Source organism: Lichenostomus cassidix, chromosome 1Ab (assembly GCF_008360975.1).
Source record: "Lichenostomus cassidix isolate B80296 chromosome 1Ab, HeHo_3.0, whole genome shotgun sequence".
Lineage (NCBI taxonomy): Eukaryota > Metazoa > Chordata > Aves > Passeriformes > Meliphagidae > Lichenostomus > Lichenostomus cassidix.
In genome coordinates this window covers 8,065,055-8,078,840 of record NC_139481.1, presented here as the reverse complement: position 1 = coordinate 8,078,840, position 13,786 = coordinate 8,065,055, and the positions used below count along the sequence as shown (strand labels likewise).

Here is a 13,786-nt window from a genome sequence, read left to right as displayed (position 1 = left end):
TACAGCACACAGATACACCACAAATCTTGCAAATATTCTGCATATAAAAGTGTCATGTTCAACAAACCCATCTCCCTGCAGCGCACAAAACCCCATCATGGAAACTGAAACCACCAGAGATAAGTCATGGACCACAAAGCATGACTGCATGTAAAAAACAGAATATGGGCAGTGGGTAGTGAGGCTCCTCAGAGCACTGCAGAGCAGTCAGGCTCCCTGGTCTCCTTTCTGAGCAGCACAGGATGGTTACATCCAGCTGGTGCAACTCCAGAGCTCAACTCCACGGAAACATCCAGGCTCACACTCAGCCCTGTGCCTCTCCCTCCAGCCCTAAGTGCTAAGGCATGTTTGACTAGGCAGCAGGAGATGGAGCTGCTCCTTGCAGAAGTGACCACAGGCTGCTGGCAATAACCCCCAGTGCTTGCTGTGTGCTCACCACAGCCCTTCAGCTGCCCTGCCAAGGGAAGGCGTCCTGCCAGCCGAGTGTTCACAATGAAGCACAGAACAATCGCTTTAAATAATCACTATTCCAAGTGCTCTGACGAAGAGGACATGTATAAAGGCGACCTCAGAGAAAGGAAAACCTATTAAAGCAAATGCTATAAGTGGTTTTTTAAATATCCCTGCCCTTTTCACTTCTGCACAGGGAAGTCTGAAGAAATCTTACAAAAGCAGAGGCTTAGCATTATTCATCCCTATATTCCCTCTGATTCCAGTGGCATTACTCCCACAGATGGGAACTACATATCAGGGGAGGGTATTTTCTAATTTTTAAAAAAACTTTTTGTGCATACTAACCACTCTTGGACATGAGTTAGGCCTTCCACAATAGCAAGACTGGATGACAAATCATGAAATTAAAAACAATTTAGGAAAAAAAGAGAAAATTCTGGATTCTTGTCATTTCCCTTCTGGTATTTCTCATACTTGGAAATAACAGAACAAAAAGCGACAAACATGCCCACAGAGTGACCCAAACTTGAAAAGAAACAAAATGCCATCCAAAGGCAAATGGCAAAATTCCCAGTAACATCATTAATGCCAGAATTTCATCTTGTATGCTCTTCTGCAACTAATACAAAAGCATTTCAATTAAGATATCATATTATATACCATTTACAATACAGACACAATGAGACCCTCAAATGTTGCTTTTGAGATGCAGACCTCATACTGAAACAGTAGCCAAGCCCCATATGTGCAGATCAGAGTTTGGCTGCAATCACAAAACATACACTGCAATATATACTCTGGGATGTAAATGTGGAGCCCAGCCTGACAAACCAGCTCACATTTGCATCACCACATTACCCATCCTAAAAATTCATATCCAGCACTTTCTAAGCACCAGCCTCTCCTCTCATCTGTTCTCTGGGGATGCTTGGTTTAGGGCTGGTGAGAAGTTTGGCAGGGAAACAGCAGAGTGTGCCCCAGCACACAGCTGGAGACTTGTGTTACCAGAGGGTTTGCTGGGCTTTTGACAGGAGATGGATGTATTTTCTTGGCCAGCAATCTGTCCCCTGTGCTGGGCACCCTGCCTGCCTGCTTCAGTGGCACCTTTTTCTCACCCTACATCAGCCCCTGAGTCAGGACAGGGACACAGCTGTGCCTCCCCTGCCCTGCCCATCCCTGCAGCAGGGACAAGAGCAGCACAGCTGCAACTTGCCACATCCCTGGCCAGGGCAGCCCTGAGGTCACTCCTGTGCCCCTTTACTCACTCAGTGTGGCTGGAGCCCAGCATCTTTAATGACTTCTCCTTTCTAAGCACTACTCTATTCATTTTCCACTTCCCCAATTGCAGCTGTTGAGCTCTATTAACACGGAGGGGGAAAGAAAACACATTTAAACCCAAACCTGCTAGGCCAGAAATAGAAGTTCTCATTTTCTTTTCCAAAACACAGAATAGCTGAGCAACAACGAAAGGAAAAGGAAATCTCTCCCAAGTGCACATCTGGAACCAATTTGCTGTATGTAGCCACTGGGTGTCACTTTTGATATATATTGGTTCAGCCACGCAGCAGTTTGGAGAGAGAGGATTTCAAAGAGGTGATCCTAAAGTGAAGCAGACTGCTCTGCAGCTGTAATTAGCAATTAGCCAGCCGGGCTGATTGATTAACAAAACACCTTTCCCACACACTCAGCCCCGTGCAGAGGCTCTTACCTCTCAGTCTGCAGCGTCACCTTTGATGGCTCCACGTTGGGGTTCTCCCACTCCATCTGGGGACAGTGCATGAAGTAGCAGAGGGTGTAGAGAGCCTCAGGCTCCCAGTAGAAGGATCCCTGCTTCTGGTGCATTGGTGTTCCATTGCCATGCTGCTTGGCATTGAGGGGCTGCAGGTGGTGCATGGCTCGAGACACCAGGTCGCCTGGAAAAAAGCAAGAGCCAGGTGAATGCCAGGCTTTTCAGCCACCTCTCCTGAGTCTGCAAACTGAATGGCACACTGGGTTGGTTGTCCCTTCCATTGAGCCTCACCTCAGCAGAGGGTAGGACAGGATCCTGGGTGTTACTCATCACCAGGCTGAACTTTTCCTGGTGGTTTACATGGTATGGTGTGACATACCCAGGCTACAGACAAGCCCACAAAGGCCTGCAAGAGATGTGTTTCTGCAAAGATGGGGTTGCTGCCATCTCAGCACCACCATGAGAGCTGGCACACCAAGACTAGCATCACAGTTACCTACTCAGCAGCCTTTGGAGGATGCCAAAACCCCACTGACCCAAAAAATGACCATGCAGAGTGGCACCAAAAGCTCCTGGTCAGAGAGGGGCAGTCAAATCCAGACCCTTGGAAAGAGGAAAGGGGCAGTCAGATAACACACAAAGCACTGCAGGAGGGTGTGAATGAGCATGTGGGTGAAGAAAGAAAAGGGGGAAATATTGCTAAAAGACAATATCAAAAAAAGTGCAACCTAAATTAGTTTTTAAGTCCGGGTAAGGTATGAAAAACTTCATGCTCTCAGAAAAATAAAAACCTGTGAAGTAGGCTGTCAGAGACTGAAATAGTTCATGCCTCAAACATTGATATAAAGTTTTGCTCATTATAACAAAAACAGTATAAAGAAGCTACAATCAAAGAAACCTCCCTGAAGATACCTGACTGGGACTTTGGACTGAGTCAAACTGCTGAGATTAGATAAAGGGAAACCTATTGTTCAATCATCTCAAGCTGAGGGAAAGGTATGCATACACAAAGGCCAAAGCCACCAGCGGCACTGAGGATCATCCCTGGCTGAGTTTGGGGTGGGGGCAGAGCACAGCTCACAGAAGCCAGGTTTACACAGACTGGCCCAGCTGTGGAACCCCTAACCCCACAGGCCACATCCATGGGACTTTCACGTGAGAGGCAGCTGAGGGGGAGTCACAATCCATCACAGACCCCCCAGAGTGCTAGGCCTGGCACCACAGGAGTGTAGATGATGCAAGCAGAGTCTGCGGCTAGAGGCTGCCCCCTCCCCCGGGGGGACATGCCTGGACATTGCCCCTGGCCTGAGTGTATATTAACCCATGGCATTCTGTGCTTTTCGGGGGGACCACCGCCACCGAGAAGACCGGCTGGAGAGGATCAACGCAACATCGTTGGGATCCACGGATGGTGATATTTTCTCTTTCTCTCTTTCTGTCCCCCCCACCTCTTTTCTTACTTCTCTTTTTCTCTCTTTTCTTCCCTCTCTCTTTCATATTTTCTATCAAATAAAACTCATACTATTGACTGGCATATGGTCTCGTTTGTACCTTAATTCGGGCAGAGGTATTTCTAAAGAACCTTAATAATTGGATCATAACATAGGCTCACCCAGCCCCCAGGTTTCCAGAGCACAGAAAATGGCCAAAGAGGCAGATGCTCATCATCCCCCCTGCACCAACACAGTCTGGGGCACTCCCTCACAGGGTAGATATGGGAATCCAGCCACAACACATGGACTGGGATCAGCAAAGCCAAAAAGTGAGATTAGCAGGCAAATACATGGACAAGCAGAAGTGCAGTCTCTTAGCACAACACTGATTGCAACTAATTAACTAAAGCATCTCTCTCCGAGGCAGTGAATTTTATGTTTGTTGACTAGTGACCACTCAGTCAAAGGCAGGGAAACAATTGTGGTTATAAACTGCTTTTATTCACATGTTCAAATCATTCTGAGAGTGCTTTTGGGGAAAATAATGATCTCGAATCAAATCAGCTGGTTTGTTTCAAATGAAAATCTGAGCAAGAGCCCTTTGGGTCATTCTTAAGCTATACAAAAGCAAGTGATGAGAAAAAGAGGACATTATTTTCCAGTGTTAAGAAGAAGTCACGCACTTTCTCTTACTTGCTATTCCCAAGTGACCACTGAGCACTGAAGCTTGCAAGGAAAAGTTTAAAATGTACACCAAGGTAGGAGCATAAAACCAATTGGAGGTGGATAAATAATGAACTCCTGGGCAAACTTAAAGGAGAACCACTCTGACCGTGTGCACGGCTGAAGTGCAGGTTTTTGCAAAGTCCCACCCCTCTGAACACAGCACATCACCTCTCTCCAGCCTGACTCACACAGAAAACGCTGCTGCTGCAGTGATAATGTGCATCAGGGAGAATAGAAATGTCTCATTTAAAAATCGCAGCCCAGTCCTCCAAAAATGTAGCCTTAAAACCATGGAGAGAAGAAAACCGCTGGCATGAGGAAACTGCAGAGTCCATGATTTCAGGGTTTTGACACAATTTTTTGCTCCACTCTGCAATATTCTTCTGATTCAAAGCTTTCGTTTAAAAATAGCTTCTGTCTTTTCCCTCTGCCAGGAAATTGTCGTGACAGGACCAATGTTGCAGCCTTGCATGCTCATAATTTCCAAGAGAAACTATGCATGTGGAAAGTATGCAGGATCAGGTCTGCAGAAGAAACAGATGTGCCTCTGAGATGACTCTTCAGTCCTGCACAAGGCTATCTGCAGGCAACCAAGAAGCTGCAGGATAGATTGGGACCTCCTTCACTCAGCCCACTCCAGCCCCAGCAGATGTGCTCTGCCAAGTCTAGCCCAGGCCAATTTCACTGCTAGCAGCCTTGTTGATAGTAAATTCCTCCCTTTTTCTCCAGAAGGCAAAAAAATTGCAGAGAAGTGCTGGCTGCAACATCCAACTTTAACAATAATGGCAGAGAAAAGGGAGACACACACTAAATTCAGCCTTTTCAGACCCAAGCCATTACAGCACTGCAGCACATGGTTGAAGTTAAGCACACAGCCAGTCTTATTTCAGTGGATTGAGACAGCAGGCACTAGAGAATGCCTCTGACTGCTGTAATGAATGATGAATAAAAATTAAGAACTAATTTAGCCCAGATTCTGGCAGCAGCATTGCTTCATCCCTCTTCTCCCTGTGTGCTGGGGTGATGTGACCTCAATGACACACCCAGGACCAGAGGAAACTGCATGGGGAATAAGGAGGGAAAGCAGCAGCAAGAATGACATGGGCAGGACAGGCAGCCAAGCATCACTGCTGATGCAAGGGTGGAGGAAGTCAAGCCTTGCTGAAAGGCAAAGCTCAAATCCATACAAATATGACCAGGAGTTCATTCTTTTATTCTGCATTTCCTCTACTGCTTCCTAAAAAAACTAAAACAATTCATACCATTAAAGCTGAATGAATGCTTTTTATATTTAAGCCTCATTTAATTACATTATATCAAGAACTGATTTGCTTAGATCTTTCTTTTGCCTTTGCTATGCTATCTCTGGTCACATTTGAAATAATTCCTATTTTAACAATTATTATAACATTTCTTTGTATCAGTAAGTTGACTTGTTTCTTTGGGTCAACTCAAAGCCTAAATAGTCAATACCTGTAAAACACTGAGCCTCACAGAGAACAGTAAGCAAGCATAAAAAGCCCCATTATGTTGGTACCCAACAGGCAGAGCTGTGGAGGCAGCACAGGAATCACTGCTCTGATTTATTCCCCAGTGTAACCTCGAACAATCCCATCCATGCCCTAGTGCCCTCTGCCTCCTTCAGCCACATCCAGCTACAGAGCCAATTCTCCAGGGCAGAGACCAAGCCTTGGCATTTCTGTGCTCCAGGAGCAGTGCCAGGAAGGCACGAGGAGGCTGACAGGCAGTGCACACTGTGTGGAAGCACTTAGGCACACTGTAAAACGTAGCACAGTGCAACATCTGGTTCTAGGTGTGTGTGCTGTCTTGAATCCCTACCAGGTTTTGCTCCTTCTATTGTTCCTTACTAATAGCTTTTGCTTCTCAATTTCCTTCCTAAGAATATACCAACAGCTGAGATTCTTTGAGTCCATTCAGGGTACCCCAAAGCCCATGGACCTGAAAGCAGCTCCATGGTGGGACTCACTGCTCTGCTCTGCAGCAATCAGCCAACTCAGGTCTCATCTGGGAAAGCCAAACTACACATGCTCTCCTTGCCAGCTCAAAAAGCTGTGTTATATCTGAACAACGAGGGCAACCTCGAATTTGCAGCCAAGCACAGAGACAAGTCCCCTTCCCAAGTCTGTGCTGTGCCTTCATCAGTGTGAGCCACCCCTGCTCTGCAGGGCTGTGCTCAGCACAGAAAGGCCCTGCAAGGGCACGTTACCTGCTCACAGCTTTGCTGCCTTTTCTGCAGCTTTTTTGGCCCTGAAAATATATCTCAGCTGTATCAACTGAACATATCTGAAAGGCTAATAAATTCCTCAGTGCATCATTTCCAACAAGAACACATCTAAAATAAAATTCCCAGCAGCTGCGTTGACCTTGTAACTCCATGAATGAGGTTCCCATCAGCTGTGGCATCATGACCCAAAGGGCTTGGCAGGGATCCCTGCTCTGCCCTCCACTGATCAAATTCTCACTCTGTACCACCACCTGAAGAACAGACTGGGAAGCTGATCTGCCTGACAAGAGACCTTGCTAATTTTATTTTGTTTTAAAATTAAACCCAATGAAAACTTCCGTAATTTGTGCAACATAAGCCAAGTGAGCCAACGCACAAACTGCTTTGCAGGCACAGCCAGGAAGATGAAAACACCACATCGTGCAGGGTAAACATTAGAAAAAAGCAAATGAACAGCAAAGTGGGGGGACATTTCAGGACAGTTTTGTTGCCAAAGCTGGAAGGACAGGCTCCCAGAGGGCAGCAAAGGCAGCAGCAAGCCCCAGGCTGGCAGTGCCTTGCTGCCCTGACTCTGGATGGGGAAATGCTCCAGGAATGCAGCTCCATGCTGGAGCTATCAGCCCAGAGCTGAAACACCATGCCTCACACACCAGCTACCAAAAACCCACAGAAGCACCTCTGTACCACGGTGTGAGGAGAGCTGCCCTGCAGCTGCCAGCATTTCACCCTTCCCACCACTACAGCAGGGCTCTCCCCTTGCTGCTCTGCCAGCTCAGCATGCACTGGGAATGCAAGGTCCACATACATCTGACTTAAAGATTGAAAATATTATGTAATGCGCATGTTGTGACACGGGCCTGGTTTAGGGCAATGCTGAATATTTAAGGAACAGCTTCAGTGACTTCAAGCCAAAGATATGATGTGACAGGGAAAGTAAAGCTGCTCCCATCTGCATGGGGGTGCAATATAACATACAACAACATACAGCATGCAAGGGGGCAGCTTCAGCCTGAGCCCTCTCTGCAGGGACCAGTGAAGCTTTTTTTTTTTTGAACTATGTTTGGCTTCAGTGAAAGCTATTATCACTGTTTTTACTATCTTAGAGCCCACTGTTTAAAGAATAACACATCTGTTTCCAATTTTGTCATGGGGGGAGGGGGCAGAGGAAGGGAAAAAAAGAAGGAAGAGAGAGAAAATGACAGATACCCAATGCCCATGTCTGAGAAGCTTCCTGTGGGATTTTTTCATCTGCCATGATGGACCTGATGATGCTATCCTGCCTGCCTAGGAGCAGGCTAACCACTTTCAGACAGATGAACTGCCAGAGCCAAAACCATTCAGCTGGTGTATGCCTGCAGAGCCACAACCCTGAGGTGAATGACATGGACAGATCCTTATGACACCTACCTCATGTTTTTCTTGTTCCAAAAGCATGTTCTAAAACTACCAGAACAACTCAACAATATCTTTGCACACTGCAAATGAGCCACAGAGCTCTTTGACCTGTCTTTCCTTCCAAACCCAGGGGAGAGAGAGCAGCATCTGTTCCCACCACAGCTCTCTCCCCGCCTGGAGCCCTGCTGGGGCTCAGTGTGAAGCAGCAGGACACCGTGTTTCTAGCACGACAGCACTGTGCAGCAGCACCCATCAGTCTGACAATGCTGGTCTGGTCATCCTTCCAGCTGTCCTTGACTCCTGTGGGTGTATCTGCACTTGGGAATCATGCTCTGCAGTAGGGTCATGTTGATAGCAGCAGTGTGTGGGGGTAGCTTTGCTGTGTGGAATGTTTTCTCCTGCAAAGAGCAGGCCAGAGCCACACACAGGAGCTGTGCCTGTCCTTCAGAGCCCTTAACAACCTTCTGCCTCCTGTCCAGACCATGAAAAGGAGGAGTATGCATCAGGGAGCTGCATTCTAGATGCCAGTTTCATGTCATGGTCAGTAGATTCCCTCTTTACAAGCATGTGAGCCAGGTGCAAAACTCATTTTCTTGACCTAGATTCATTTCACACTTCAATATAAAAGTCTTGGATCTATGGTTTTGCTCACAACCAGCTCTGGGGAGACTGTATTGAAAACATGAATTTACAGCCCTTACAGTAAACCATGGTCTATTTAATCAGACTGCTACCTGGTAGCCACAGCCATTCTGCATCCTTCCCAAAGTGTAGCTAAGTCTCTTTCCCATTCCACCTCCTGCTTCTGCACCAAAATGACACCCTGGTGCAGTTTACCCCAGGACACACCTGCCAGCACATCACTGTGGGTGAACAGGACAGTTGAGCTGTGCCTCCTGTACCAGGACACCCTCAGCCACGTGAGCCATCCCTACACCTTTCACTCCAGCTCTGTTCCTCCCTGTTCCTCTGCCTCCAGTGGTACATCAATCTCCATGTTTCAAAAGTCAGCTGAGCAAGAACTGCTCGAGCAAAACCTGTCCTCAAATGATTTATTGTGAGGTTTTCTATCGTCACCTCAAGACTACTCATCTATACCAGGAAAGGAGTGTGCACAGAGACAGGGTGGCTGCACACCAGAAAGTGTGCAGAATGTATTTCACTGTGTGCATGCTCTTAGCACAAAGTATCTTCAAACATAAAAAAGTTAGGTTGCTCTTGGCACACAGTATATTCCAGGTTTTACTGCAGCTGCCTCAGGCTGTGGGTGTGTTTGGGGTGCCATAACCCACAGTCAGTGGGGCATCCAGTGTTCAACAAATTCATTGTTGAGCTCACCTTGCAGACACCTCCCCAGCCCTGCCATCTCTGCTGTCCCACACTGTGCCCCTATCTGCTACCACAGGCAACCTTTTCTTCTCCTAAAAGGCATTCATCTCTTCCACACAGGAGCAAAAGAAAGAACTGTGGTCCCAGATTCAGGACTGAGAAGACAGGACCAGGATGCAAGCAGCCCATTTCCTGGCAGTGGCTTCCCTGTGGCCTCCTACAGATCATTTAATCTTTTTATCTGCACTTACCCCACCATCACAAGAAGCTTCTATTTATATTACAGAGTAAGTGTTTGCATGTAATTTAGTGTTTTCAAAGCCTTTGAAGACTGATAAATTAGGGATTGGATATATCCCATAAAAAGCCACAATAATAATTAAACCCTCTCAAGTTCACATACCTATTATAACAACACTTACACGTTTAGAATCTCCAATCCAACGTGGCAAGCGGGATGTTTGTGTCTGATTCCCCTTAAGCCACAGCAACTTCAAACAAAACAAGCTTTGACTCGGATGAGCTGTTCATGTGCCAACCTAATGCTGCTTCCCTCAGCAGAACACCACTGCCCTATGGACTACCATTCCCAGATTTTCCTTGGCCTGACACAGACCCATGTCCTCAAATGGAATTTAAGAGTGTCCAAGGCTGAGTAGGCCAGCTAAGAGTGCTCATCCTAACCTGACCAATTGCCTGTGCTCTGCACAGCAGGGACAAGGAGGATTGCACAGAAAGGAAAATGCCATTTGAATCCCTAGTGTGTTGTATTGCAGGGGTTCAGAGGGAACAGGAGTCTGTACCTCAAATGTGGTGCACATGGGGGAGTTCTGAGCCAACACACTGGTGTATAAAGGCAGGCTGCTGGAAGGCTGGAGCTCCAGCACTCCCCACCCACCACAGAGATGCCTTTTGCCTCTAACCATCAAACCTGAGTGGGCTTAAACACAGCAGGTAGAGGCGCTGGAGGAACAAAACCACCCTGGGTTTGTCCCCAAGATAGGCAAAGGTGGCTGAGTCTCACCCATGGAGGCAGCCAGGAGCACTGGGCATCCAGACAAGGAACAAGACAAGCTGCCCCTGTTACCCAAGACAGAAATCCACTTCTTGGTCAACAGGGCAGTCAAACAGAAGATAAAGCCTGAGTGTGATGTAAGCTGGTATTTTCAAATTATCCTCCCTCACACTTCATTTCAACTGATAAATAAAGGTATTGTTTTATGGCTGATGATTGTCTGTATCTCAGGGGGAAGAGAAGAAAAGCAAGATGTTGTTTGGGACTATTGAGTAACCCATGACCCTCCCTGTGCACAGATGAGTGGAGGCTGTGGTGCATCACTCAGAGAGGACAGGAAGGAGAACAGGGTAGCAGCTAGAGAAGCCTGCAACCAGGTAGCTCTTAAAAGAGGCAAGAAAATACCTGGCATTTAAGCACTGCACTCATCTGTCTTCTGCTCTCTGCAGAGGGGTTTTCCCTGCTGAGGAGCATCTCAACAACTTTTAACTTTTACACACAGACTGGATGATGTGTGGATATCAGCAAGGAGGAATTGCAAACTAGACACCCAGAAAGTGGGTGAGCAAGGACCTAAGAGATCTTGTGCAATAACCCAGTGGAGGGCCCTTGGAAACTGGGAAAAGCATCACTGTATCTGGAGGTGATGCACAGGCTCTCAGTCCATGGCCAAAGCCTTTGCTGAAAGGAGCACGACCACCTGAATTGCAGGTTTTGGCTAGTACCTCTGCTTAGCTCAGCACTGCACTCCATGAACCAAACCATTCACAGGGAATATGGTGCTGCTTAGTCTGAGAAATCCATCTGACAAACAGGGCTTTTGTTCTGGCAGTAAATCAGCAGAGCACTTATGACAGCACTCCTTCAGATGCCACTCTTCCAGCAAGCACCTTTACCCTGGCATTTGCTGCTAAGCCTAGGTTTAACCTCTTATTTAGAGCACATGAGTCAATTTGTACATCTCCTGCAGTGCTCCTTCCTGTTGGCTGCAGAGGATTGAGACTAGATGAAAAGGCAAGGGAGGGGATGCTGACTTTCATCATCTCAGATGGGGCTGTGAGGAGAAATGAAAAACAGTATCAGTATGTGCAATCACATTCCTACTCACACTTGAACAGTAACCCTTCCTTTCATCCCTAAAAGGGTGCCAAGATCCACTGGGAGGCTGTTATTTTGGAAATATATACATTCAGCACTGTGGATGCAAAGAGAGGATGATGTGTAATGAAAAGAGGGGATGAAGGGTGGGATTTCTCCAATGGCAAAAACGAAGAACTTCCTGAGACCTGAGTGGTGACAGGGAGGAAATACCAGCCTGAACATCACATCTGGGGATTGCTCTAAGCTAAACACCATTCAAAACCAAAAAAACCTCGATATCAGCAGTGTTAAGTCACATCTTCAGATTATCAGAGTTTAAAATGGAAATGATTATTCATTGTGGTTAACACTCAGAGTGATACCACCACCAGTCACTGTGGTTTGCACAAGTCTGGGTGGCAAACTTCTCACCCAGGAAAGCCACAGGAGATTGGCCATCTTGGCACCCCAAACAAGCCCTGAACAGTTTTTGCTGTAAACTGAAGATGCACACAAAATCACGCTTTGGAGGACATCCTAAGCCATGGTTTATCCCTCTGTGCTGCTTGAGACACACAGCCTTCTACAGCCTCAGCACAGGGTGGCTGCCCCAGGTCACAAACTGACACCTCACAGTCTTTACCCCAAGGCAGTGAGGAGGAGTGTTTCTTGGTGCCAGGATTGGTGCTCAGTGCACCTTCAGGCTCTGCTCTGCCTCCTCACCACCTACATGCACACCCAAGAGCAGGAAGGTCCTCTTTCACCCAGAAAAACAGCATGACCTTCAAATATGAGCCTCATTCCTTCTGCATTTGGTCTCCAAGCCAGCAGTGGTATTTTTAGATGGGTGATGAATAGGTGTCTTGGAGCATTATGCAGTCAAATATAACATAAATGTTTGTGGATTGCAAACATGCATATAAAGAAGTTAGGAAAAATATTCAAAGGTCAAAACTCGGTATCATGGGATCTCTCCACAGCCAAAGCTCTCCCTAGTGTTCCTGTCTTTTTCTATTCAGTCTACTTATTTTTCCCCATCTGAAAGGGGAAGAAATGAAAGAGAAGAACCAGAAATTGAGGAGAATCCCAAAATCTTTCTGAAAAAAACACAAACATATCTACTCCCTTTCTCTAGGTCTGGTCTAGAAATACAGGAAACTTCAATTAAAAAATTGGGAAAAGAAAAAAGTCCTGTGAAATATTTTCTGTAAGATTCAACAGTGAAATACTGTCAGGCTACTGTTTAAAATCCTATTATTTTTGCTGTGCTTCAGTTCTTCCCAATGTTCTCTATATAATAAGCATTTCAAATGAAATTACATTATTTTAACACACACTGTAGTAGGCAATTACAACTCCTGAATACTAAATGCCGATATAACATAGGCCAGATTTATTGTTGTTCCTTAACTTTCTGCCATGTTCATTATATTTTAATGAATAAGGTTTCACAATAATTTTTTAAGCCTTTGCCTTGGAATCACACATTACTGCTGTAATTGTGGTGCAGAATTAGGTGTCTATTTACATTCTCCTCCTAAGTCCTGGAGACAAAACCTCTCTTTGATTTTTTCCCCCCTAAGTCAGCAACATCACCTCTTCCTCCTTTTTCTGGAGAGCACCCCTGGGCCAGTGGCACTGCCAGCAGCCAGGAGATGTCCCAGCGACGAGCAGTGCCTGCTAAGCCTGGAGATGTGAGCAGAAGCAGCAGGCCAGCAGGATTGGGCAGAGCAGCAGCCATGAGTCCAGCTGCACCTGTATGGCCAGGAGGACTCCTCAGGGGCAGCCTGACCAACCTCCTCCTCTCTAGCATCCCCAGAGGGTGCTGCCCCCCCTCTCTGTTGTGTCTGCCATCCCACTTCTCCCCAGTTGTGTCCTGCCTTCTGTCACACCCAGGGAGATGCAGCTTACACCCAAATGGGCTTTTCTGATATCCTGACATGAAAAAACAAAGGGTGCAGGCACACCAGGGCCATCATGGGTAGGGCAAGGTGAAAGTACCACATGACAAAAGGCTTTTCACCTTGTGAATCTCTTCTTCACCTAGGACTGACTGTACAGCAATTAAGATGGGAACTGAAATACAGGTGCTGGGCAGAACAGACCCCACTTGCAAGCTGTTGTCTTGCAGGGGACAGATTTGATTCCCTGCTCTAAAAGCCTCCAGCAGCTCAGCAGCTGGTCACACTGCTCCACACAAGGATGCTGGGTAGAACTGAGAGCAGGGGAAGCCTTTCCTCTGCATGCAGACACTTGTTAATTCTAGTTATTCTGTGTACTTACAATACTTCATGCCAATAAAGTATAGGAAATCTCATTCAATTAAAATTGCTTTTTAAAATATTTTTTTTTCCTGAGATAAAATTAAATTGCTTTATTGC

General features: G+C 46.5%; 1 protein-coding gene across 1 annotated transcript in view; it reads right to left on the bottom strand.

Annotated features, from left to right (window-relative positions):
* ABTB3 (ankyrin repeat and BTB domain containing 3) overlaps nucleotides 1-13,786 on the bottom strand; it is a 176,406-nt gene that overhangs the window by 65,132 nt on the left and 97,488 nt on the right. The window contains exon 3 of the mRNA XM_085049691.1: nucleotides 2,162-2,366. Within this exon, the coding sequence (XP_084905817.1) occupies nucleotides 2,162-2,366 (205 nt within the window). The remainder of the gene's footprint in view (nucleotides 1-2,161; nucleotides 2,367-13,786) is intronic.